The sequence below is a fragment of the Sus scrofa genome, chromosome 14, assembly GCF_054392235.1.
Source record: "Sus scrofa isolate SSC_HxYL_T2T_F1_AM1 chromosome 14, Sscrofa_HxYL_maternal_Yorkshire_Landrace_v2.0, whole genome shotgun sequence".
NCBI lineage: Eukaryota > Metazoa > Chordata > Mammalia > Artiodactyla > Suidae > Sus > Sus scrofa.
The window spans coordinates 149458484-149484980 of NC_139396.1; the positions used below are offsets into that span (position 1 = coordinate 149458484).

Genomic DNA, 26497 nt, shown 5'->3' on the forward strand with positions numbered 1-26497 from the left:
TACATTTCTTTCTATCCTCATCTCCCATTATTTCCAATGAAACTTCTAACTCATGTGGTTCAGGTCCAAAATTTGGAATTGGTCTGAAGAACCACAAATGGCTATTGGATTTTGCTACATCTTACCTGGATTTGAACCTGGGACTATTGTTTACTTGACACTGGCATCATGCCCATTACTAGTATTACTGATGTCACTCTGATCATTTAAGGCAGACTCCCAGGTCCAAAATGACCCTTCCTGTTGGTGGGCACTGTGACAAGCATCCACCTTTGCCACTTTTTCAATCATCTTTAATTAGATATATCAGGAAGGCTGACACATCAAGAGTCTCCAGTTCTAACTGGAATTTTCTCTTTGAGTTCCTTGGCCTTACCTATTTCCATGTCTGTGTCAGTTGGGTCCTCTGAGAAGCAGATACCAGGATGGGATGAGACGGGCAAAAGATTTATTCACGGAAATGTCTGTGAAGGATAAAGGGAAGAAAGCAAGAGAAGGCAAGAGAAACTGCAGGCCCCAACACAGGTCCAGCACCCGTGAAAAGGGAAAGGGAAGGAAAGATTCAGTGGAAAGAGCTGTAGCTCTCAGCAAAGGTCTGAGAAAGTCTTGGCCAGGTTTTTGGGGAAGTCCTCAATGGACAGTGGCCCTTCACAGGAATCCTACTTCAGACAGGAATGGAAAGGCCCTCATCCCCAGGCCATGCTCAGCCATAGGTGAACATAACCAGCAGAAGCATGGCCTCTGCATGAGTGCCCTGGGGGAGCCAGGGGTGGCAGCTGGGCCCGCAGTCATCTGTGATCCTGCAGCAGGTTCTCCTGAAGGGATCTGAGCAGCACACTGCTGTGGCCACCACGGTGTCCCACTTTATTCCTATGTGGGTTTCTCCTGAAATGACACCAGCTTGGTCACTTCCTCACTAGAACTGAATTTAAATATATGACTTAATTCAACATTTATGGAGCCCCCATTACTATATCCCAGACATTGCTGCCGACACTAAGGATGTGAAAGAAAGAAAATGCATTTCTCACCCTCCAGGAGCTCGTAGTCTGATAAGGGAGCTGGACAAGGAAATGGTTATGAAATTGTCAGGAGTATGACTTCCTCTCCTGTGAGGATAGAGGGGCTGTCATTTGATTTGGGGAGAAAGGTTGAGAGAAGAAGTAGGGAAAAGGCTGCACAAAGTGGATAAAGGAAAGTTTGTGCCTCCAAGGGCAATTCCAAGGATGGGGGCGGGGTGGGGAGCCAGTGCCCCAGGCACCCATCCTGTGAACCATTCTGACACTTTCTGTCTGTGGTTCACATTACCCAGCAGAGTTAAACCCTAATAACACTTTTCCTCCTCCCCTCTATCCCTTACTCCTGCTTCCTGAAGTCACCTCCAAGATAAACTCTCTGCACCAAGCCCTTCCCTCAGTAGCTGTATTTAGGGAAGCCTAAGACTAGGGGTGGGTATTCCAAATAGAGGGGACAGCTTGTCCAAAAATTGGTGGCCTGAGTATGGAGTGTTTGACAAACTCCAGAGCGTCGTGTCTTGTGGGCAATGTTCAGAGACGGGAGTTGTAGGAGGTGGGACTAGATTGGTCTCGACCGATCATTTATTCCTTCACTGAGCACATGTTGAGTACCTACTGTGTGTAAGGCACTCTGCTAGGTACTAAGGACACACAGTGACCAAAAGAGGACCCAGTGCCTGCTCCTGGAGGTCCATGGCTCTCAGATGATGGGAGACTCAGCCAGTGATGAGCAGAGACCCCAAAAGGCTTTGAGAGTTGACTTGACCCAAGTTTGAGGTTTAAATCAATCCCATTGGTACTAGCATGGAGCGAGTGTGGGTTCTGCTCACTGCCTGAGCTAACTCTTTCTCCACTTGGCCCAGAACTTTCCAATACTCTGGGATTCTGAAAGCTGGGGCTATTCCAGAAATACTGACATCCTCTACAGAGGATACAACTTTTGGGCCTGATTCTTCCCAACTGGCCTCAGGGTCTGTCTGGCCTGAGATTTTTACTTCTTAACCAGCCCACAGGAATTAGTGGAATCTACTAACAGCCATCAAGGGCTTTGGGAAGTTTGAGCTACACTCAGAAACTAGTTCATTTCCCACAGACAGAACATCCTTGATAAAGGAAAAAGAAAGAAGTCAGGAGTTGACTAATGATAAGGCAAAATTTTGCAGCCCACTTCCATTACAAGAAACACAGGGAGCAATTCAGCCAGTTCAAGGGATATTTAGAACTGTGGTTCAAAGGACTGTAGGTGAGTTTCCAGGCTATGGAAAAGACTTAGAAAACAGGTTTCTCTGGACAAAAACTTCTTTGGAATTAAGAGCTCCAAGAATCCAGCTTGAAAAAATCTACTCTTCCCCCAGAGTATACAAGATCATTCTCTTATAAGATGAGAAGTTAGCTGTGCATTGTAAGCTTGAAATTGAAGAAGAAAAAAAGGATAAATCTGAATGGCTGGAGGAAAGCAGCTCTTCGGCTCCATCTGGAAGTCAGTTGATTTAGAATTGCTATTTTATTACTGCAGGGCGATGCACCTCTTACAATGGCTTCTCAGCCACAACTTTATCTCCATCTTTGGGTGCACATCCAGGACTATCCAATAGGATCCACATCCCATTGCTAATTAATTCAGGGACAGCTCCTTACCTCACGAGGCCAATCGCCTAATAACTGGGAATTCTGGGCTGAGATGAACAAAGCCAGGGAGACCTCAAAGCAGAATCAGATTCAAGGCAGAGGGGGGATCTGATGATGACATGCCACCTCTTGGGCTTCCCTGGATGTCACATTTCAGAAAAGCCCCATAACTAAACATATTCTAAAAAGTTACCTGCTTAATAGCTAATGGCCTTACAAATGTTTTCTTAGGTCAGTCTCCCAAGACAATAGAAATAAAAACAAAAATAAATGAATGGGAACTAATCAAATTTAAAAGCTTTTGCACAGCAAAGGAAACCATTAAAAAAATGAAAAGACAACCTATAGAAGAGGAGAAAATAGTTGCAACTATACAACTGACAAAGGCTTAATCTCCAAAATATACAAACAACTCATACAACTCAACAGCAACGACAAACAATCCAATCAAAAAATGGGCAGAAGACCCAAATAGATATTTCTCCAAAGAAGACATAAGGATGGCCAACAGGCACATGAAAAAATGCTCAACATCGCTAATCATTAGAGAAATGCAAATCAAAACTACAGTGAAGTACCACCTCACACCAGTCAGAATGGCCATCATTAGTAAGTCTACAAATAACAAATGCTAGAGAGGGTGTGGAGAAAAAGGAACCCTCCTACGCTGCTGGTGGGAATGTAAATTGGTACAAACACTTTGGAAAATAGCGTGGAGGTTCCTCAGAAAACTAAATATAGAGCTACCATATGATCCAGCAATCCCACTCCTGGGCATACATCCAGATAAAACTACAATTTAAAAAGATACATGCACCCGTGTGTTCATAGCAGCACTATTCACAATAGCCAAAACATGGAAACAACCTAAATGTCCATCAACAGATGAATAGATTAAGAAGATGTGGAACATATACACAATGGAATACCACTCAGCCATAAAAAAATAAAAAATAATGCCATTTGCAGCAACATGGATGCAACTAGAGATTCTCATACTAAGTGAAGTAAGTTAGAAAGAGGAAGACAAATACCACATGATATTACTTATATGTGGAATCTAAAATGTGACACAGATGAACCTATCTACAGGACAGAAACAGACTCTCAGACATAGAGAACAGACTTGTGGTTGCCAAGGAGGAAGAGTAGGGAATGGGATGGACTGGGAGTTTGGAGTTTGTAAATGCAAACTATTACATTTAGAACAGATAAGCAATGAGGTCCTACTGTATAGCGTAGGAAACTAGATCCAATCTCTTGTGATAGAACATGATAGAAGCTTTATGAGAAAAAGAATACACACACACACACACACACACACAAACACATGGATGACTGGGTCACTTTCCTGTATAGCAGAAATTGGCACAACATTGTAAATCAACTATAATTTAGAAAACTAAAAATAAATAAATAGCTAATGGTCTCTCTTTCACTCTTGTTTCAGGGGTGGGGTGGGTAGAAGAGCCAGCATACAGAGGGATTTCTGATAATGGAGGTATCCAAGCATAGAAACTTGGAGCAGTGACCACTATCAACACGTTAAAGGTATACATCTTTTGTCCCTTAAATTCCCTTCATAGGAATTTATTCCATGGGTATGCCAGCCATCCAGCTGACAAATGCATAAGAATATTAAGTAAAGCATTGTTTCTAACAGTAAAAGATTGGAAGCAACCCATAGTTCATCAGTTGAGGACTGATAGAGTAACCATCCAAATATAAGAATAGTGTGCATTGGGTCAAAAAATTGAAGCACATCTTTATGCACTGATAAGGAATGGTTTTCAAAGTATATGATTAATTTTTCAAAATCAATGGGCAAAATAATGTCTAGAATGTGTTACTCATTTATATTTTAAAATAAAATACAATATATCCTAATGCACAGAATACCTCTGAAAGGACACAAAGGAGCTGGAGAAGCATCATTTTTAACTTTGTATTGTATCAGATGTATGGGGCATATATACCTACTTAGCAACATGAGTGAAAAAATGTTTAAGAAAGAAAACCTGTGCACTAAATGCCCATGCCTCCACTGTTGAGTGTCTGGAGTCTCACCACCCCACCTGAGTAGCTCCTTGAGATTAAATCCTCCTTTCCTGCCCAGAAGACATCACATCAGCTCTGATCACCTTTAGGCAGTTTCAACCATTGAACCCGTAACACAGGGGTGACCATGGAGCTCACAAATGAACTTGGCAGTGAGATGAGTTGAGAGGAAAGAAGGCACAGGGGAATTTCCCATTGTGACTCAGCGGTAATGAACCTCATGACTAGTATCCATGAGGATGTGGGTTCAATCCTGGCCTCCCTCAGTGACTTATGGATTGGGCATTGCTGTGAGCTGTGGGGTAGGTTGCAGACATGGCTCAGATATGGCATTGGTATTTTGGTATGGCTGCGGCATAGGCTGGCAGCTAAAGCTCCGACTCAACCCCTAGCCTGGGAACCTCCCTATGCCATGAGTGCATCCCTAAAAAGACACACAAAAAAAGGCATGGGAACCTGACCTCTGGGCAAATTGTGACAAATCATGTGTTGATTGCTTCCCCTAAATCTAATCAGATGTGAACTGCACCCTCTCGCCTTTCCCAGGCCTGCAGTCTGCTCTGAGAGTAAGGGTAAAACACCTATGAAGTCCATTCATGTATACATTCTTTCTTCCATTAATTCATATCTACTTGAGTGTCAGACATAGTTCTAGAAGCTGGGGGTGCAGTAGGGGCCAAGGTGAATGAGCCTGTGTCCTCATGGAATTGCATTCTACATGGGAGAAGGCTGATTGCAAATAAATAAATGGGTAAATGAGAGATTATAATCTATGACAGGTGACTAGAAGGAAACAAGGTTCTAGGGAGCTGGGGTCTGGGGTGGGAGGGAGGTTCAGGGATGGCCTCACTAAAGAGGTGATATTTAAACTAATTGTTGAATGACAAGGAGGAGCCAACTAAACAGAAGTCTAAGAAAGAGTTTGAGGCAGTGGGAACGGTAAGTGCAAAAGCTTGGAGGTGGGAAAGAACTCGGCATGTGTCACATGCAGAGGGTCAAGTGCACAGTGGGAAGAGAAGAGGTCCAAGAGGCAGACAGTGATCAACATCTCCCACCAGACAATCTACCTGTTTAACCCACTGTTAGATTATCACCAGTCTCTTCCTGCATCAGCACTGAGATGACAAAGAAAAGCATAAATGCCTTTGACCTCTTCAGTCTGTAGAGTTCTCCAGCACCTTTCTAGATCACATAACAGACTTCCAAAGCTTAAATCTCTCATCACTTAGGTCAACCAGATGGCTCAAGTCTGGAGTAGGGGGGAATTCTTTTATATTTTGATTTATTCTCTGTTAAGTATCTCCCCTATTCTTTGTGGTCAAAAGTCAACAAATCTTATTGATAACTTGCTGAGGATAACTGATATTCAGCAACTCCTTATTTCATTCTGGATGGTCTTGACTCAAATCCCATCTCATCACTCATTAGTGGTATGACTTTATAGGCAATTAAAGGCCTGTGCCTCATTTTCCATGTCTGTAAAGGGAGGCAAATAAGGGTACTTCATGGGGTTGTTGTAAGATTTAAATTAAATAATTCATGTTAAGTACTCTGCATGTACTAAGCCTTGGTAACTGCTGGCTGCTATTCCTTTTTTTTAATAGATTCATTTTTAAATTTAATTAATTAACTAATTAATTTGCTCTTGAGGGCTGCACCTGCGGCATATGGAAGTTCCCAGTCTAGGGGTCAAATCAGAGCTATAGCCTCTGGCCTACGCCACAATCACAGCATTGCCATATCTGAGCTACATCTGCAACTTACACTGCAGCTCACAGCAACACCGGGTCCTTAACCCACTGACCGAGGCCAGGGATTGAACCCATGTCCTCATGGGTACTCGTCAGGTTCATTACCAGTGAGCTACAACGGAAGCTCCTAGCTGCTATTCGTTATTACTTTAGGGGAAGTTCTTTCAGTTTTCTTCACAGGAGGGCCCTCCAGCCTGGTTATTCAGGAGCGGTGTGAACTTTGACATAGAGACATATTTAACTTGGGGGTGGGATAGGACACCAATGGTATTTGCCATGGGAAGGCTTATCTGCCTGTTGTGTGAACCAGCCAAGCTGTTGTTCACAGATGCTGGGGTCAGTGGGTAATTCATGACAGCCTCAGAGAGTAGAGTCCTCTAGGACAGATGTGCAACCTGCAGATGGTCTGGAGAAATTCAACAGACATTACCTGATCTGGTAACATAGGCTTTTAGGAGCTCCTGAACTCAGCTATTCAAAGTTATAGCAAGATAATGTAATAACTGCTATTGCTTTAAACCATTACATTTTGGCTTGGTCAATATATAGCAATAGATAACTGGAATGTGAGTTAATGAGGAGTTGAGGTCAAGAGGCTATTAATGCACAGTTGACTGTCTCCAGAGCTCATGTGCTCAAATATTACTAGACTACCAACAACAGACAGACGGACAGAGTCAGTTCCTAATCAGACACTTTCCTTCACCAGCAGCTATTTGCAAAGGCATTTCTATCCATTCTAAGTATGAAATCCTACCCTCCATTATTAGTTTGCTGCCATTATCCTTACTGGGAATTGTAAAGTACTGGGTGATAAAATAAAAAATTGCAGGAGTTCCCGTCGTGGCTCAGGAGTAATGAACCCAACTAGTATCCATGAGAACGCAGGTTCAATCCCTGACCTTGCTCAGTGGGTTAGGGATCTGGCGTTGAAGTGAGCTGTGGTATAGGTTGCAGACATGGCTTGGATCTGTTGTTGCTGCGGCTGTGGTATAGGCCAGAAGTTTCAGCTCTAATTTGACCCCTAGCCGGGAACTTCCATATGCTGCAGGTGTGACCCTAAAAAGACCAAAAAAAAAAAATTGCAAAGTGGGACCCACTTGGCTCATAATTACATGGACATGTATCTAGGTGAAAGGTTAGGGACCTTTCACCTCTTTTTAAACAAGCTTTCTTTCATCTTCCCAGACTTGTGGGAAGATTTGACTTCTATATTAATCTTGTTTTGTGTATTTGTGCAGATTAAAATGTTAAGTGCACACAGCATGCTCTATCATCACCTGCTATTTCCTTGAAGCAAATGATAAGGCTCAAGTATAAGAAAACGGCCTGGGCACTCGATCCAGAGGGAAGGAAGGCCTGGAACATCCCACAGGGTAAGTCTCCCAGCAGTGGTGAAGGAGGGAGGCAGGGCAAAGGGCCTTGACTTTCTGAGTTTTTGCTCATTGCTCTGGTCATGCTTGATGAGGCCGAATGTCTAAATTTATCACAGATGATGAACATCTGGACAATCACGCTTTTCCTGCTGGGAGCAGCCAGAGGTAAGCAGCAGCCCTCCTCCCAACATCTCCACACTGGCCAGAGAAAGCCCCAGCCATGGAAGGGCTTCCAGCAGTTGCAAACAGCTCCAGGGTTGCAGAGAGGGGCGAGTGAGGTGGGCCCTGTGCCTGGGAGAGGAGACAGTCTGAGTATCTAGGGATGGAACACAGAAACTTTTAAGGTTTTGTGGGGTTTTTTTGGCCATACCTGCAACATGTGGAAGTTCCCAGGCCAGGGATCGAACCCCAGCTACAGCAGTGACAACACCAAATCCTTAACTTCCAGCCCACCAGGAAATTCCTTTTTTTTTTTTTTTTAACGTTTTGATGGTGCTTTTAAGCAGAGATATCTTGGTGGGATTCAGTGGGATTGATCACAGATCGAAAGGTGGACATGGGACGGGGAGGGGAGGGGAGGGGATTGGTGGGGCAGAGGCAGGTGTCTGTGTGGTCTTCAGACTGTCCCAAGCAGGGGAGTAGCCAGGCCTGAGTGGCAGTGATGTCCCACAGCCCAGCCTGGGGAGCTAATTCCTGAGCAGAGCCATCCTTTCTCCACAGCAAACGAAGTTTGCTATGATTCCATCGGGTGCTTCTCTGACGATGAGCCCTGGGCCGGGACAGTAATCAGGCCTCTGAAGATTCTCCCCTGGAGCCCTGAAAAGATTGGCACTCGCTTCCTGCTCTACACCAATGAGAACCCAAACAACTTTCAAGTGAGACCTCTGCCATTTTAACATTGTTATAACCTGGTGAGGGACTGTGCCCACCAGGGACCAGGAGTTCCTTACCCTCGAACCCTCCTCCACCTCATCCTGCTGCCCCCAGGCCTAGCCACACCTGGAACAGATTGGGTGAGAGATAAAAAAAAAAAAAGTTGGCTTGAATGAATGAATAGTTTATATCTGTCAGAGCCTCTAGCTAGTGGTATGATTCTGATCTGGGGCAAAAAGCTTACCAAAGAAACTATGGAAGGTAAGACCATGAGCCACAATCCAGACCTGGTAGAGGTAGCCATTCCTGACCTGAGAAGGCAGGGCAGGGAAAGAGAGGTCAAGGTGGGCTTCCTGGAGGAGTTGGCTTTATGTGACGCTTTGAAGGTCTGTGGCATTGTAACAGCAGAGATGGGGAAGAAAGAGATGGGCCTGAGTGGCTGGGTTGTAAAAACACACAACCCTTCTGCTTTTGTCAGATTCTCCTTCCCTCTGATCCATCAACGATTGAAGCCTCCAATTTCCAAACAGACAGGAAGACCCGGTTCATCATCCATGGCTTCATAGACAAGGGAGATGAGAGCTGGCTGGTGAACATGTGCCAGGTAGGGGCTGCTGTAACCCCTGTGGCTACCGCCACTGCCTCCCACTAATATCTCCTCCTCCCTTTAAGCAGTCTCAATCAGTGAGCTCCCAACAGGAAATCATTACCTGCAGAGGGAACTTTATGCCATTAGAATGCCTCTTTACAAAAATAAAATCCCCTTCCCTGTTTCTGGACCACGTCTGTAGCCTGAAGCAATGGCATTTGCCATGTGAACAAACACTTCCGCTATCTCATTTGAGTTAAATCAAGCCTAAATGTTGTCCTGTTCTATTTTTCAGTGAGGCTACTTTGTATTCCTAGAAATGAGGGAATATGTCCTTTTTGTTCAAGTCTTTCCCTCTTCCTTGAGTCAGAGGTGTGTGCTGGCCATTTATTTGAGAAATAGAGCTAAGAGCGACTGGGAGCCCAAAATGGCAGAATAGAAAGTGCCAAACTTACTGTGATATAGTGTCTTTCGGTCAGAACAACAGACGACAGAATAACACACGTGTGTACACATATGTAGACACAAAGACACGTGTGCACAGGAAAATACACACGTGGTATACCACCATTTCTTCTTTTTAAGTGCACATTGATTCAATCTATTTTTTTGACACCTAAGAATTTACTCTAGCAGCCTGCCTTCCACACACATGAATAACTCTGACCTCAAATGTCAATAGGAAAATTTACAGAACCAGAAAATTAAAATCATTCTGCATTTGACCTTGGTTTTACCAGGCATTTAACTCTTGGTACTGCTTCTGTCCCATCATTAATTTGTATCTTAATGTATAAACTGTAAAATATAATTAATACCACCAATTCTCCATATTTGTAAGACGTTCCTCAGGGCTGCTGTAAAAATAAAAGTCCTGGGAAAAACCACTGTCGGCATCTGTGTGTGTGATCACACTTCTTAATATCATATATGTGAAAAGGTCCTAGGTGGATTTTAAGTTTATAAGACCATTTTAAACTCAGCTGGTCATAGGTCCTGCCTTGGCAGAACTTCTAAGGATATATCAGTTCCTGTGACATCCAGGGAGGTTTCTGCTTTAGAATTCTTCAATCTCTTTTAAATCAGTGCAGTTTTTATTTTTTCAAATATCTGCTGTGTGTGTTTCCTCCATGAAATATTGTGCTACCCTGACTGTAAAAATAGTGACACTTCCCTCCCACTTTAAAACTTGGTGACACCCAGCAGACTGGGGTGAAGCAAGTCCAAACATTGTCAAGAGGTTGCGAGGACCCCTAGCGGTCCAATCCAGAAGGTCATTTAGACCCTGGCCTCCAGAGATGGCACTGAGACCTTTTCTTTTCAAAATAGGGCTCTTTCAATCACACAGTTGTTTCAGCCACCTGATTGAATCAATCGTATTGAATCTGGTCGAAGAAAACCAGTGGCCATCTTTTAATTAATCTACAGCCTAGAGAAGGAATTGATTTGCCTTCCCTCCCCGCTGAGGGACAACTCCTATTGGCAATAAGATTCCTGAGAGAGTCTAGTTCATCCCAGGCCCCCACCTAGGAGGGGGCAGAAGGACGGCCAGTAGGAACTCTCGGTGACCGTGTCTGAGCTCTGGTTGGATGTGGTTCCATGAGCCGCATGACAACCCCAGGGTGTCTCTCCAACGCCAGAACCTGTTCGAGGTAGAGGAGGTGAACTGCATCTGCGTGGACTGGAAGAAAGGCTCCCAGACGACTTACACACAGGCCGCCAACAACGTGCGGGTGGTGGGCGCCCAGGTGGCCCAGATGCTGGCCATGCTCCAGGTGAGTGACAGCCCGACCGCAGAGAAGGCCTGCAGGGCCCACCAGTCCCCACAGGGTAAAGATGCAGCTGTGGTTATATTTTTAAAGAGGAAAAAGAAAGAATTGACATTTCTCTTGGAGCCTTACTTCTAAAACTCTGAAATTCACTGTAAATCAAAACCCTATAGGCCTACAATAAATAAGTATGTTGGGGTGGACATCTTTGAGACAAGTGGGTACATACTTGGAGCTTTGTATCACTTGTTTGTTTGATTATCTGATATTGGGGGGCACAGTTTTGGGAGCTCTGCTAGAAGGTACAGAGGATGGTTGAGGTCCCAGGCCTGGGGGGGCAGGGGAAAGGGGCGGGGGAGCTTACGGTGAGATTGTAGTAAGAGTAGAGTGTGATCAGAGCTTCGATGTCGAGGGAGGGGCAGTGTAGCTACAGACTTTATAGGAGCACATGGGGGGCAGCTAATCCATTCTGGGCAGTGGGGGTGAGTCAGGATGTCTCCCAGGAAGAGACATGTAAGCTGAGAGCTGATGGCTAGGCTGCGTCAACATGAACTGGGCACATGGTTGGGAGGGATGGTTGACAACAGGAAGGTGAGTCCAAACCAGACCCAGATGTGAGAGACTACAACATATTTGAGGGACTGGAAGTTCCACAAAGTGTTTGGCCAGAAAAGAGTCTAGAGGAATAGGTATTGAGTCAGGAAAGCTGGTAATGAGCTTGGGCTTGATCTGAGGGCAGTAGGAGGCGTGGAGAGTTTTCAGCCAGGCATAATAATGTCATTAGGTTTGCATGCTGCAAAAAGTGCAGCGCAGAAAGAGCCTGAAAATACACTTCTCCCTCTGCAGTTGAACTACAGCTACTCACCGTCCCAGGTCCACCTCATCGGCCACAGCCTGGGGGCCCACGTGGCGGGAGAGGCAGGGAGCAAGACTCCAGGCCTGGGCAGGATTACAGGTAAGATCCAAGGGCCAGTAAGCCCAGCACCAGAACATGGTACAAGACAGCAGCCTGGCTTGGAGCTGGCCCCTGGGAGTCCATCCCCTCGCCTGTGGCAAAGTTGGTTAAAGCCTGCACAGAATATTTTAGCAAGACCCCCAGAAGCCTATCTTTATGGCAGGGGAGGTGGTGGCTTCGTTTCCTTTGCTTCCTCTGCCTCTGTCCCCATCCCTTCTCGCTAGGTCCCATTTTTCCAGTAATGCGGATCTCTCAGCAGAATTAGGCATCCAGGAAAATGCAGGGTAATGCTAACATGAACATGAGCAAACATAATTAAGAAGGGTCTGGGAGTTCCTGTTGTGGCTCAGCAAAAGTGAACCTGACTAGTATCCATGAGGATGTGGGTTCGATCCCTGGCCCCACTTAGTGGGTTAAAGATTTGGCGTTGCTGTGAGCTGTGGTGTAGGTCGCAGATGCAGCTCAGATCCCAAGTTGCTGCAGCTCTGGTGTAAGCCAGTACGTGCAGCTCCAATTTGACCTCTAGCCTGGAAACTTCCATACACTGAAAGTATAGCCATAAAAAGCCAAAAAACAAGGGGGGGGGGGGTCTGTATTGTCATTCCTTTCCCTTCCTCTCTGAAATTAAGGACAGAATAGAACACAAAAATTATGCTTCCACTGCCTTTGCTGGTAGAAGAAACCCAACCAACATCACAACAAAGCATTCTTTTAACTTGAGCAAAACCTTTAAATTACAAAAACAAAATATATCGACATAATACAATCATTATAATGCCAATGTAATTATTATAGTAAGCATAGATTAAGTACCTACTTATCCTAAATACTGTGCAAAGTGCCTTACATTTTCTCATTTAATCCTCAGAACTAAAGAAAAAGGCTTAGGGAAGCAAATGATTTGCCCAAGGTCACACAACTGATTGGTGGTAGAAGTGACATTCAAACCCAGTTCTGTTGTCAAATGGCTCAAACAAGTCTCTACTTTTTTAAGAATGCTCCCTTTTATTTTCAACAGTTATCTTCATGCCTTTTCAGCTGTTCTATCCAACCTTAACGAACAATAGGCAAGAGTTCCCATTGTGGCTCAGCGGTTTAAGAACCCAACATAGTGTCCAACGAGGATGTAGGTTCGATCCCTCACCTCCCTCAGTGGGTTAAGGATCCGCCATTGCTACAGGTTGTGGCATAGATCACAGATGTGGCTCAGATCCAACATTGCCATGGCTGTGGCATAGGCCTGAGGCTGCAGCTCCAATTCAACCCTTAGCCCAGGAATTTCCATATGCTGCAGATGTGTACCTAAAAAGAAAAAAAAATTGATAAATCTAGGAGTCTGTCAAGAAAGAAATATATTCAGGAAGAAAAAACACGAAATATTGGCTTATGCAGCCACAGTGCTGTGCTAGGCACTGTGTTATCTCACTTAATCTTGAATTCTTTTTTTATTACTATTATTTTTAATAGTTATTTCCCCAATACAATTTTTTTTTCTACTTTACAGCATGGTGACCCAGTTACACTTAACATGTACACGTTCTATTTTTGCATGTTATTATGCTCCATCATAAGTGACTAGACATAGTTCCCAGTGCTACACAGCAAGATCTCATTGCTAATCCATTCTAAAGGCAATACTTTGTATCTGTTAACCCCAAGCTCCCAAACCACCACACTCCCCGCCTCTCCGCCTTGGCAACCACAAGTCTATTCTGCAAGTCCATTAGATTTTCTTTTCTGTGGAAAGGTTCATTTGTGCCTTATATTAGATTCCAGGTATAAGTGGTATCATATGGTATTTGTCTTTCTCTTTCTGACTTACTTCACTCAGAATGAGAGTCTCTGGTTCCATCCATGTTGCTGCAAATGGCATTATTTTGTTCTTTTTTATGGCTGAGTGGTATTCCATTGTGTATATATACCACATCTTCCTAATCCAATCATCTGTAGATGGACATTTGGGTTGTTTCCATGTCTTGGCTATTGTGAATAGAGCTGCAGTGAACATGCTGGTGCATGTGTCTTTTTTAAGGAAAGTTTTGTCCGGATATATGCCCAAGAGTGGGATTGCTGGGTCACATGGCAGTTCTATGTATAGATTTATAAGGTATCTCCATACTGATCTCTATAGTGGTTGTACCAGCTTACATTACCACCAGCAGTGCAGAAGGGTTCCCTTTCCTCCACACCCCCTCCAGCATTTGTTATTTGTGGACTTATCAATGATGGCCATTCTGACTGGTGTGAGGTGGTATCCTGTGGTAGTTTTAATTTGCATTTCTCTAATAATCAGTGATGTTGAGCATTATTTCATGGGCTTGCTGGCCATCTGTACATCTTCCTTGGAAAAATGTCTACTCAGGTCTTTTGCCCATTTTTCAACTGGGTTGTTGTCTTTTTTGCTGTTGAGTTGTATAAGTTGCTTGTATATTCTAGAGATTAAGTCCTTGTCAGTTGCTTCATTTGAAACTATTTTCTCCCATTCTGTGTGTTGTCTTTTTGTTTTCTTTTTGGTTTCCTTTGCTGCGCAAAAGCTTGTCAATTTGATTAGGTCCCACTGGTTTATTTTTGCTCTTATTTCTGGGAAGAGAACATAGGCAAAACGTTCGCTGACATTAACCTAATGAATATTTTCTCAGGTCAGTCTCATTTAATCTTATTACAGCCGTATTATCACCCTCATTTTATAAATGGTGAAACTGAGGCATAGAAAATGTTGAGTGACTCGCCTAAAATGATGCAACTTGCTTGAGAAATAGCGGGGTAGGTATTTGGAGCCAGGCATCCTAGTTCTAGAAACTGTGTTCTTAATTATGGTACCATGCTACTTGGCCCCTTTTTTTCTTCAAACTTGGGATGAAAAAAGAGCATGCTGAAGAAAAAAGATAGGCAAGTCAATGGGAGAATCTGGTATGGAAAAAAAAAATCCTTACTTAAACAAAATCTAAATTTCTTTGCTCAACTGCCCTTCTCTATCCATGCCACTGGGGCTCTCTTGTAACGAGCGACATTGAGACTCAATGTCCCCATTTTCAGTACTCTGGTCATGGTGCTGCATAGAGGGAATGGCATCCCTTGAGTTGGGCGGTGCACAGCCTGGACAACTGTACACCTCAACCCCTCTGGAACCTACTGCTGGGCCTATCTTCTCGACACTGGCCATTTCTCCTAGGGTTGGATCCTGTAGAAGCAAGTTTTGAGGGTACTCCTGAAGAGGTCCGACTCGATCCCTCCGATGCTGACTTTGTTGATGTGATCCACACGGATGCAGCTTCCCTGATCCCATTCTTGGGTGAGTCCTGCCATGTTCCAGCTATAAGCACATGCAATTGTGTTTTAACCAGGAAATCCCAGCATTAGGAAAAGCTCATTGCTGTTCTAAACATTTCAGGCTTTGGAACAAGTCAACAGTTGGGACACCTTGACTTCTTCCCAAATGGAGGAGAAGAAATGCCTGGATGCAAGAAGAATGCCCTGTCGCAGATCGTGGACCTAGACGGCATCTGGTCAGGTAAAGCCAGGGCAGAACAAGGGGCCTCACTTCCCTGGGGGAGCAAATCTTGACAGTGAAAACACACTGCTCTTTAAAAATATACACTCCCCACTTCTAGATCTTATTTCTTAAAAATATAGCCATGTGGCACTTGTTATATCTCAGCCCTGCTGACTGCATTCTTTTAAAATGTTGTGGGGACCCTGGAGTATAAAAGCCACAAAGAACTACGAAACTGTTGCTTAAAGCTGTCACTCCAACAATAAATTGATAGCTCCCCAATGAAGGAAAGAAATACTGTAAAAGTAAATACTGTGACTCTAAGAGAATTTTTCTGCCAGTTCTCTCTTGGGAGTCAGTGATGTAGCTCAAACTTTGTAACCGGCTTCAAGTCCATAGACAAAATGAAAATGCTGCCAGTCATTTTGATGGCAAGTCCTTTTGGATAATGAGAGTCACCACTCTTCTGTGTTGGGTCAGGAATGAGAAACAATCACAGGTAAAAGTTAGAGACTGTGATACTCAGGTGGCTATTCTTTATCACCGATCAGCACACCTGGGATAAAGGGCACACTTCAGATACAGCCCTGACTCTGTATCTAATAAGGTCAGAATGACCAGGTGAGATTTTCAGCCACATCATCACTTGGCACCAGATAAGTTGAAATCTTTAGTGGTCTGACCAAATCTGATGAGTAAAGATTTTTATTAAATTTGAGTGTAAAGGCTTGAAGAGTCTGGACGCCATCAAAGCAAATATTAAGGATGAGGATGATGTGTTTGTATTTTATAGCCTTAGGAGACTTTTCATGGATAGAGTAGCCTAGACTGTCTATCAGTAATGGCCAAGTAAATTCAGGCCGGGTCTGGAAGGGATGCTATGACAGCTGCCATTCGGCAGGAGTTTGTAGCTGCCCAGGAAGGTTGTAAGAAGGGACAAGACATTATAAGAGTGAAAGGGATGCTCATATAAAGCCACCTTAAGCTTCTCAGACCTCCTTTTCTATTTGTCTAAACACAGCATGAAAATGCACTTGCCCTGGCTTTAGCACATCTGGTTGTCTTCAAGGACTTCCAGCCCAGTGCCCAGACACCACAGAGGTTAGAGGCATGGCCTCAAGCACCAGATGGGTTTGGGTTTAATACCTAGCTTCACCACTTACTGTCTGAAATCTGAAATCTGAGGCTGTGGTCTGTACAGCTTTATGTGATTGGGGATGGTATGGTATTCCTCTTGGAGGAGAGGTCAGCCTTACAAGGACAGTACATGCGCAGTGCTGAGAACATTGCCTGGCACACAGAAAACAGCTCCTATATATGTTAACTGTCATCTTTGTAGCTGTATTTTGGACTAATCCTAAATTTCTGAAAATACGGTCCCACTTTGGAACCATCCACCTTGGAGAGAAAAGTAGAGAAATTGTCACTGGCCTCCCAACCCCCTGTGCAGACTCCCTCCTTTGTTTCCCCAGGAACCCGGGACTTTGTGGCTTGCAATCACCTGAGAAGCTACAAGTATTACTCAGAGAGCATCCTCAATCCCGATGGGTTCGCTGCATACCCCTGCGCTTCCTACAGGGCCTTTGAGTCTGTAAGCTCCTGTCCCGCCCTGAGTCCCAGTTGGGATCCTCAGTACCCTCTCCCTAGTTTCTGACCATCCCATACTTGTTTTGCATTGCCTGTCAGAGGTCACAGTCTTGTGGAGTGGAGGGGGAAAACCTTTAGGCAGGAGGTAAGTAAAGTTCTAGAAGAATCATGCAAAGGAGGAAGGTTCTGGGAAATCAGAAAGTAGAACAGTCAACTCGATGATCTAGAAAGGCTTCCTGTAGGAGGCAAGGTTTGAGTCTGATTTGGAAAATCATAGAGTTTAGAAGGAAAAAGGAATGCACATTTCTGACAAGGGCAGAGCAAGAACAGAATGTGTGAGAGAAGAATATACACACCAGAGAGAAGGAAATGTAGATGCTGGGGTCTACATGCTGGGCTGGGAGTTTGCACCTGCGCAGCTGGCAGTGAGGGAGATGGAAGAAATGATGGGCCAGAGCCTGCCACTCGGGCCCATGGGAGCTGGAGTGAACATCTCCTCCCAAATCCCCTTTCAGTGACATCATGCTGGTAACCTGAACCTGGCCACAGTCCGAGTGTATTTACACCGGGGAAATTGGCATATGCTACAATCAGGACTTTTTGCCCCAGAGTAGCCTGTTAATCATTCACCAGCACACCCGTCTATAGAAGATGTATTTGATCTAACCTGGGGCCCAGGTATCGATGTTTTCTAAAGCTCCCCAAGTAGTTCTAATGTGATGTGCATCAGACTTGGGCACTACATCTGGATGAAGGTAATTTAAAGACCATCTATGCCAATTTCTTTCCAGTTACAAAAGAGGAAACTCAAACTATAGGAAAATGGCTCCCTAGAAGTGTGGATCCTAAAAAAGACAAATTTAGGAGTTCCCTGGTGGCCTAGTGGTTAAGGATCTGGCATTGTCACTGCTCTGGCTCAGGTTCGATCCCTGGCCTGGGGAATTTCCAAATACGTTGGATACAGCCAAAAATAAAATTAAAATAAAAAGACAAATTCAGGAGTTCCCGCTGTGGTGTGGTGGGTTAAGGATCTGGCATTGTTGAAGCTGTGGCATAGGTTTCAGCTACAGCTCAGGTTTGATCCCTGGGCCCGGGAAATTCCATATGCCATTGGTACAGCCAAAAAAAGAAAAAAATCCATCTGATCCATCTTTCTCAACAGAACAAGTGCTTCCCCTGTCCAGATGAAGGATGCCCACAGATGGGTCACTATGCCGATAGATTTGCTGGCAAGACACATGAGGAGCAGCAGAAATTCTTCCTGAACACAGGAGATTCCGAAGATTTTGCTCGTGAGTTGAACTGTGACTTTCCTGTGCAGGTCAAGAAATTTTAGTTTTAGGGAGTTCCCTCTGTGGCTCAGAGGTAACGAACCTGACTAATAGCCAAGAGGATGTATGTGGGTTCAATCCTGGCCTCCCTCAGCGAGCTAAGGATCCGGCGTTGCATGAACTGTGGTGTAGGTCGCAGACGCAGCTTGAATCTGGCATTGCTGTGGCTGTGGCATAGGCTGGCAGCTATAGCTCCGATTCAACCCCTAGCCTGGGAACCTCCATATACCATGGCCCTAAAAAGCAGAAAAAAAGTATTAGTTTTACATGAAGGGCTTGCCTCTAATCTGAAATATTTGTAGGTATGTTTTAATTATCTTAGTAAAAGCACACATCCACTCAAACAATCCCATCTAGGACTCCACTGAGGACTTAGAAAGGGTCTGTTCTTCCATTTTATTTCTGCGACATGAAGTGAGTGGAGCAAATAGCAGAGTTAATAGGGTAACAGCACTTTCTCTGTCTCTGTGGCCCTCTGCTCTGAATTCCCCTCCCCCACTCCTTGTTCTTCTCATTTTAAAAATTGTGTCATCCACACTCGTTCTTCTATTCTATTGTATTTGGCACCAGCTCTTGCTTGTCTGGCCCACTTAAGAAGCCAGCTCCACTCTCCCCATTTCCACCCTTTTGCTCATGTGTTCTTGATGCCCTTGGGCAGGACTCTCTGGGGGAGGGTGGTTGGGAATCAGAAAGTTAATTTCTCTCCAAATTCTACTGAATAGACTAGGACATAGAGTAGAGCTGGACATGTTTCAGCCACTTTGTGCCAACCTGCCCTATGATAGTTCCCTAGGATGTTGTAGTGTCAAAAAGGGACTGGTTTCTATAAATACATAAATATAACGCATGTCTTACATAGTTTTTTAAGTCAAGTTTGTTGAGGTATAATTTATATGCAGCCAAAGTCACCCTTTGTAGTATATGGTTCTACGAGTTTTGACACGTGAAAAATCATGCAACCATCTTCACAATCCCAATATAGAACATTTCCATCACTGTATATGTATATTTTTTTAAAAAAGACATTGGTTAATCAATCCTTCCTTTGATGTAGCTTGCCCATATTTTAAAACAACAAATTAAACATTGAAAAGCTATATATTCATTCCTCAACTAATATTTATTTGTGGGCCGCAGACTATGCTAGTCGTGGGGGATGTGGGGAGGAACAAGACACACTGGCATGAAATTTATAACCCAGCGGAGAAGACAAGTGTGTTGAACTCAGCGCGTTGCTGCAGTGATCTTGTGGGACAGAGGACCTGGCCCTGATCAGAGGAGGGGCAGGGAAAACCCCTCTGAGGATGTAAAGGACAAGAAGTAGTTATTCCAAAGGATGTGTGAGTGTGTCTACAGACATACATGTGTATGTGCGTGAGTGTGAAAATGTATGTGAGTAGGTGGGTGTGCATGTATGTATACGTGCCTGTGTATATGTGTGTGGATTTGTGCGCGAGGGTGTGGTCAGACTTGTGTAGGTTTGTGTGCTCCGAGACAGCCCTTCGGGTATAATCTGAATGACTGTCCTAGACGAGAGTGACCTGGTCCCTGGAGAGGCAGAGGAAAGACCCAGACCTTGCCCTTGAGGCTCCCGGGCACAGGCCCTCATTCCTTCTCTTTTTACCTTAAATCGTAGGAATTTGATTCCAGAGCAGAGCTGTCCAACAGAACTTTCAGCCCTCATGGACATGTCGTGTGTCGTCCAATGCAGTAGCCATTAGCCACATATGGCAATTCCACACTTAAAATGTGGCTAGGAAAAGGGAGGAATTGATTTTTTAATTTAATCTAATTTGAGTTTCTTTTATTTATTTATGTATTTGTCTTTTTAGGGCCATACCTGTGGCATATGGAGGTTCCCAGGCTAGGAGTCCAATCAGAGCTGTAGCCCTGGCCTACACCACAGCTCACGGCAACACCAGATCCTTAACCTACTGAGCAAGGCCAGGGATCGAACCCACATCCTCATGGATACTAGTCGGGTTCGTTAACCACAGAGCCATGATGGGAGTTGCTAATTTGGACTTAAATTTGAGCAGCCACATGAGGCTAGGGTTCCCTTTCCTGGGTGGGGCAAGTCTAGAAGGGGATTCTGCCAGATGTGTATTCCTCCCATGGCCTAATTTGAGTTGTAGATTAGATTAACAGGTAGACCTTCTTTGAGGCTTCAGTGTAAGGGATGGGGACAGGAATCTGAGATTTGGGTGAACTACGTGTGCATGAATAAACTGAACTCTTTTCTGTGTCCTGTGCAGGCTGGAGATATGGAGTTACTATAACACTGTCTGGAAGAGTAGCCTCGGGTCAAATCAAAGTTGCTTTGTTTGGAGATAAGGGAAACACTCGCCAATACAATATCTTCACGTAAATTCCCCTTTTTTGGTAGCACTTCTCACTAGATGATGTGCACGGCCTTCACATCCATGCACTGAAAAGGCTTGTTGTCACTTTATCAATGGATTTTAAAATATTTACTTTATGTATTGAAGTTAATTTCAGACTTCTGCTAATAAATGTTCTTTTCTCTGTTATAAATCCAGGCATTACGTCTTTCCCAATAGATCAGACTTCTCAAAAGTAAATCTACTATTATCCCAGATATCATGTTCTCTGATTAGCCTAGTAACAGATGCTTTTGTGTTAAACTAAGTGGATAACTTGTTACTGCTCATCAATTCTACCAGAAAAAAAAAAAAGAAAAAAAGAAATCATGGAATTATATAGTTTCGATGAGAAAGTTTTGAGGATACATTAAGTTTGAGGAAAAAATATTGAAATAATTGTTTGAAGCTGCTGGCATATAGCTGGCTTTTTTATTTAGCTAAACTTTACTTGAGAATGAATTTGGAAAAATCATCTTAACCTAGAGTAGACCAGAGCGGCAGGGACTTATGTGGTCACGAGAACTTGTTTCAATGAACAGGAACCTTTCTCTTTCTCTGTTTAAAGTGGGATTATCACACCCGGGTCCACTCATTCCAATGAGTTTGACGCAGATCTCGATGTTGGAACAATTGAGAAAGTCAAGTTTCTTTGGAATAACAACGTGCTAAACCCAACTCTCCCCAGAGTGGGTGCAGCCAAAATCACTGTGCAGAAGGGAGAAGATAAGACGGAGTATGTATCTTGGTTGGCTTGCGCCTGAGGATGTTTGTAGAGATTTGTGTTTGTCACGGAAACTCGCCCCCGGAAGTCAGTTATGGTTCAGCCAGAAAAGTCAACAGTCAACACCCATCTGGGGGCCCTTCCTAACCCGGAAAAAAATAAAATAAAATAACAGAAAGTGCGGCCAAAAAAGAAAGAAAGAAAGAATTTCTGAAGGGTGTAAAGTTATACGTATGGGCGAGAGAGTGGCTACATGCTAAAAAGAGGACGATCAGTGAAAGTTCAGGAAAATAGAAGGAAAAATTAGCAAAAAATATAAAATTCGAGATGAGAGAAGAGAGAACTGAGGTGGCGATACTCGCAGAATCTCCATCTTGACACAGGTGGCCCCTGGCAGCTGTGGGGATGTGAGGTTAATGACCAAAGCCCAGACCCCAAGTCCGGCGCCAGGCCACCCCTCTGTGGCTCGGTGGGAAGGGGATCCTGGGCTCTTGGTCACTGATTGACTGAGGTTTAAGAAGTTAAGTGGGGTCATTCAACTCAGGCCCCAGAGAACGTCACTCCCCCAGGCAGCGGGGCTGGGCTGGAAGACCTCGAAGCAGTCTTATCTGGCTGGACGCCCCTGGGAGGTCCTCCCTGTCTCTGTGATGGGAGGGCAGAGGGTGGGCCCAGGCAGGGGTTGGGTGGAACAAGGGGAGCCTCTCAGCAGGAGCGCAGCACCAATGAGGCTGGTGGGGAGCCCTGGGCAGCCTAGGGGTGCAGCTGAGGCCTCCCCTGCCAGCCCCTATTGAAGGACACTGGGGCTCTGTGGTCAATTCCCCAGATCCTGTTAGCAAGTGGACCCAATGCCTGGATCCTGAGACCCTGTGGTTAAAATCCTGTCCAAAGAAAGTGGTCTCGTGGGAATCTTTAAATTTCGAGGCATTCCCAGGAGATGACTTGCTCACAGCTAGATCCAAGAAAGGAAAAAATACGGGACCAAATCAGCCGGGGCACTGCAACTTCCGGGGGTTCTGCAGAAAGGTCAGGGCTTTCCTGCACTTTCTAGAAATGGAACAGTGTGCTTGAGGCCATGCCCGAAGCCCTGAGTCCATCAGCTGCCACTTGACCCCTCCAATGGCTTGAGTGCAGCTTCTCCACTGGCTGACTCTGGAGGGGAGCTAGCCAAGAGAGGCTAAATGGACATCGGATGTTTTTTAATATGGGAAGATAAAACCAGTATCAAACCTCACAGACTAGTTTGGGGCCCAAGTGACCCCTCCCGCAAAGCTCCAACCCTACAACCGTTTGAAGCTGCCCTCATCCTTTTTAATTGTAAATCAGCAATTAGCTTTGCTTAACGACTCATCACCAGTAAGCATGCTCAGCACTAAAAAAGCGTTCCTTTCTCTCCACAGGTACAATTTCTGTAGCGAACAGACTGTGAGAGAAGGCGTTCTGCTCACTCTCACACCCTGTTAAACTCCAGGCACGATGTGGCCGCCCTGTTAACACCAATAAAATCCGTTGATGCATCCTTCTGCCCACCTCTGTCGCTGATGTCGGCTGCCCCCTGTGGGACATTGGGAATTGAATATTTTTAAATGTCCTGCATGTTTCTATACATTTGGGTTTCCTGCCCTTGACCTCCAGTTACCGCCTCTTTCCCCCAGTTTCCTGGGTCCTCGTGTGCACTGCCAGCTCCTCACCCAAGGGTGGCAAAGAACAGGACTAGAGAGCAGGTGCCGGGGGCCTGACTCTGGTTCCAGGGCCCTTCCCTGATGCTGCCATCACCTTGATCACGGAAGGGCATTTGTACTATGATGTGACCTATTTGTGGGACCACTTGGTGGCTCTAGCATCCAGAGACTGCAGGGGACACATCACAGAGCACAGACTTGATGCCCCCCTGGCCTTGTGCTGGGGTTGCCTCCAGCCCTCTCTCTGGCTGCCAGGCAGGCGCCATCCCAGGGCAGGGCCGGCACTGAGGAGGAGTCCAGAGATGTCCTCTGAGAGGAGTGCCCAATGCAGGCCCTGCCGAGAGGGGACTTTTCTGTCATCCACTCAGCCACCCCGACCTCAGGCCTTGCCCACACAGTGTTGTGTACCTGGCACTGGGTGGGGGGGGGGGCTGTTCTTCAAGGAGCCCAGCGTGTCCCACGGTCATCCCCAGGGGTTATGCAGGACCAGGAAGGTCATGGAAGGTCACTGCCTCCCCTGAGTGTCTCCCCTCTTGGTCACCCGCCCACCATGGCAGTTTCAGCACCCTGACTTTGGATCCTAACCCCAGTGGCATGTCAGGCTATTACTGAGCTTCAAACTTCACCGTGGGTGGGCTCCAGATTGTTCCTTGAAAGCAGATGCTCTAGCAAGGATTCATGGAGTGAAAGTAGTAAAGCTTTACAACAGTAAAGGGAACAAGGGGGCCCGCTCAGTGAACGTGGTAGTGACAGGGGCGGGGCCCTGAGCAGGAGAGGATGGGCCCAGGGCCGAGGGCCTGACCCCACACCCTGGGCGAAGCAACACATTGCTGGCAAAATAGCTCATTGGTGGGATGGAGATTCTGCAAACACGACCCTGCGCCAGCTCTGCGCTGGGCCCTGGAGTGAGAGGGACACACGGGATTCAGTGCTGGAGGCAGGCACAGCAGTAGGGAGTCAACACGGTCGGGCTGCCTGATAGGTGCCAAAAGCAAGGTCTATCCCAGGACAGGGGGGCTCAGAAGAAGGAAGAGGAAGGTGGGGAAGGTTCCACAGAGCCATGGGTTCTAGGTCCAGGCTTGCAGGAAGAAGACCTGCTGAGACTGCAGGCTGGGAGGCCAGCAAGGAGGAGGAGCCCTGCAGACATCCAGGCGAGAGGGGAGAAGACCGTATGAGGGCAACAGCAAGTGGAACCAGGTACACTGGAGGGGGCAGGACTGGTTGGCCATGGTGAGAGGGCCCTCCCTGGTCAAGGACAGCCTGTCATCTGACCCTCAGACTGACAGATACCATCAGTTACTTGGGGAAAACAATTTTTAAAAAGGGAGGAAGCTGAGAAGAGTGTGCAGCGTCAAGGGAGCCAGTTTGGAGACACCCCTTTGCTGTTGGCCACACCACAAGCACCCCCATGTACATATCTCTGTACCCAAAGTTCCCCTTTGTATCAGAACACCTGTCATTTTGGGTTAAGACTCACCCTAACAGCTTCATTTTATCTCTGTAAAGACCCTTACTCCAAAAGGCCATGTTCTGAGGGTCCTGGGGTTTAGGAGTCCATATTTTTTAGGGGGGAGTCAGGGTTGGGGGGAACACAACCCATCTCATAACAATGGCCAAGCTTGCATGCCCAGCTTAGGAGTCCCTCTCCATCTGATACCCCAGATCATGCTCTTTATTTAGAGCCCAAATGACGTAGCCCCAGTACAAGCCCGCATCAACGTGCCTTTCCTTGTGAGCTCGTTTGATCCTTTAGAATAGTGTATTTGTTTTAGGCAGTCACTGTGCCCCAAGGGACCTTCCATCCTGTGAGGGCAGAGGAAGGATGTTCTGTTCAGTGCTGTACCCTCAAGGCTAAGAGCAGCCAGCACGCGTGGCCACATAAACATGAACATGGAGAAGTTGAACATGAATAAATGAACAAACACGTGAGGCACACATCTAAGGGCATCAAGAGCGCCCCCAGGATTAGAGCCTAGAGCCAGGAGGAAGCTGTTGGGGGGGGGCGCTGATGCAGTGGCCTAGAGAGAGGTGACACCCACACCTCAGGGCAAGGGGAAGGGACAGATAAAAGAGGTGATGAAGGCAAGGAAGGAACAGGTCTCAAGAGGCTTCAGGGGGCAGAGGACCCAAGCCCCCCCCCTCCCGTGGGCAGCTGCTGGGCCAGCTGACAAGGCCCCCCAAGCCCCAATCCTGCCACCTGCCAACATGTGACCAGTGACTGACTTTTCCCACAGGTGCCGGCTTTCCTTCCCCTCCCGGGGCAGGCAGTTGGCAGAACCTCAGGCCTCCAGGCACAAGAGCGGAGCCGAGCCAGCCCTGCCACGGGCCACCAAGTGGGAGGCAATGTGGGCCCTGCTGGCCTACCCTGGGCTACCCTGCCGCAGAGACCAGGCAGGCTTGGGACTGCCCAGAAGCCCCCAGTGGGTCTGTCCCCAACCACTGATGACTGAGGCAGGGGTACCTTAGAAGTAGATCACCTAAGTCAACCCTCATCTGATGCTTGGCTTCTCTCCACCTCTACTCTCTTTCTAACCTTTGGAAAATTTCCCCTCGTATTGAACAAATCTGCCTCAGTGAGTCCCTTGAGGACAGAGGTGACCATAACCTGCCCTGGACATTTAGAACGGAGCCTCATGACCTGGAAGTGACAAAGATTACTTCTTGACTAAATGAACTACATCCCTTCCCTCTCTTTCCAGCTCCATCCCCTCGGGTGGCTGTTGACCAGATGGAATGCACTGGCCGCTGAGGTGAGAAGCTTGCCCTGATTCCTTGGCATTCTGTGGCTGGAGCCAGGAGAGCATGGAAGATAGGACCCACAGATTATCTGACAATATCTTACTAAACCTTTGTCCAAAATGGCAACAAGTCACTTGACTGCTTTCAGAATGGATGGTGAAACCAAAGCACCTATGTGATCCAGAGCCCAGAGTCAGGAAAGGGAGATGCCCGAGGCCCAGCTAATCCCTCCAGAAGGACCACAGGCCTCTGAACCACTGCGGCCATGTCTCTCAGAGGATGTCCCATGGCTAAGAGCACCTGTCCCCGGGCCCCAGGAACAAGAGATGGCCCACTCCACAGACTCATCCAAGGGACCATTTCTAGAGATGTGAACAGGGATAAAGGAACCCACCCGAGTGCCAGGGATTTGCAACAGTTGAAAGCTCCAATTGCCCAGGAGTCTGGAACATGGAGGGAGGAAGCTGTCATGAGTGTCTGGAAGGAGCTGGGGCCTTGGGAAGGAACTGCTTAAGAGGAGCCCTCAGGAAATAAGCAGAGCACACAA

At 46.0% G+C, this 26497-nt stretch overlaps 1 protein-coding gene across 1 annotated transcript; it reads left to right on the forward strand.

Annotated features, from left to right (window-relative positions):
* The first annotated feature begins 7815 nt into the window (after positions 1 to 7815).
* PNLIPRP1 (pancreatic lipase related protein 1) lies at positions 7816 to 23048 on the forward strand. Its single transcript, NM_001142897.1, is given in 13 exon segments — positions 7816 to 7830; positions 7947 to 7995; positions 8551 to 8705; positions 9182 to 9307; positions 10933 to 11067; positions 11908 to 12016; positions 15189 to 15308; positions 15408 to 15527; positions 16982 to 17100; positions 18259 to 18388; positions 20683 to 20791; positions 21377 to 21544; positions 22930 to 23048. Coding segments are annotated over 12 exon segments (1404 nt in total). The 5' UTR covers positions 7816 to 7830; the 3' UTR covers positions 22994 to 23048.
* Positions 23049 to 26497: the final 3449 nt, after the last annotated feature.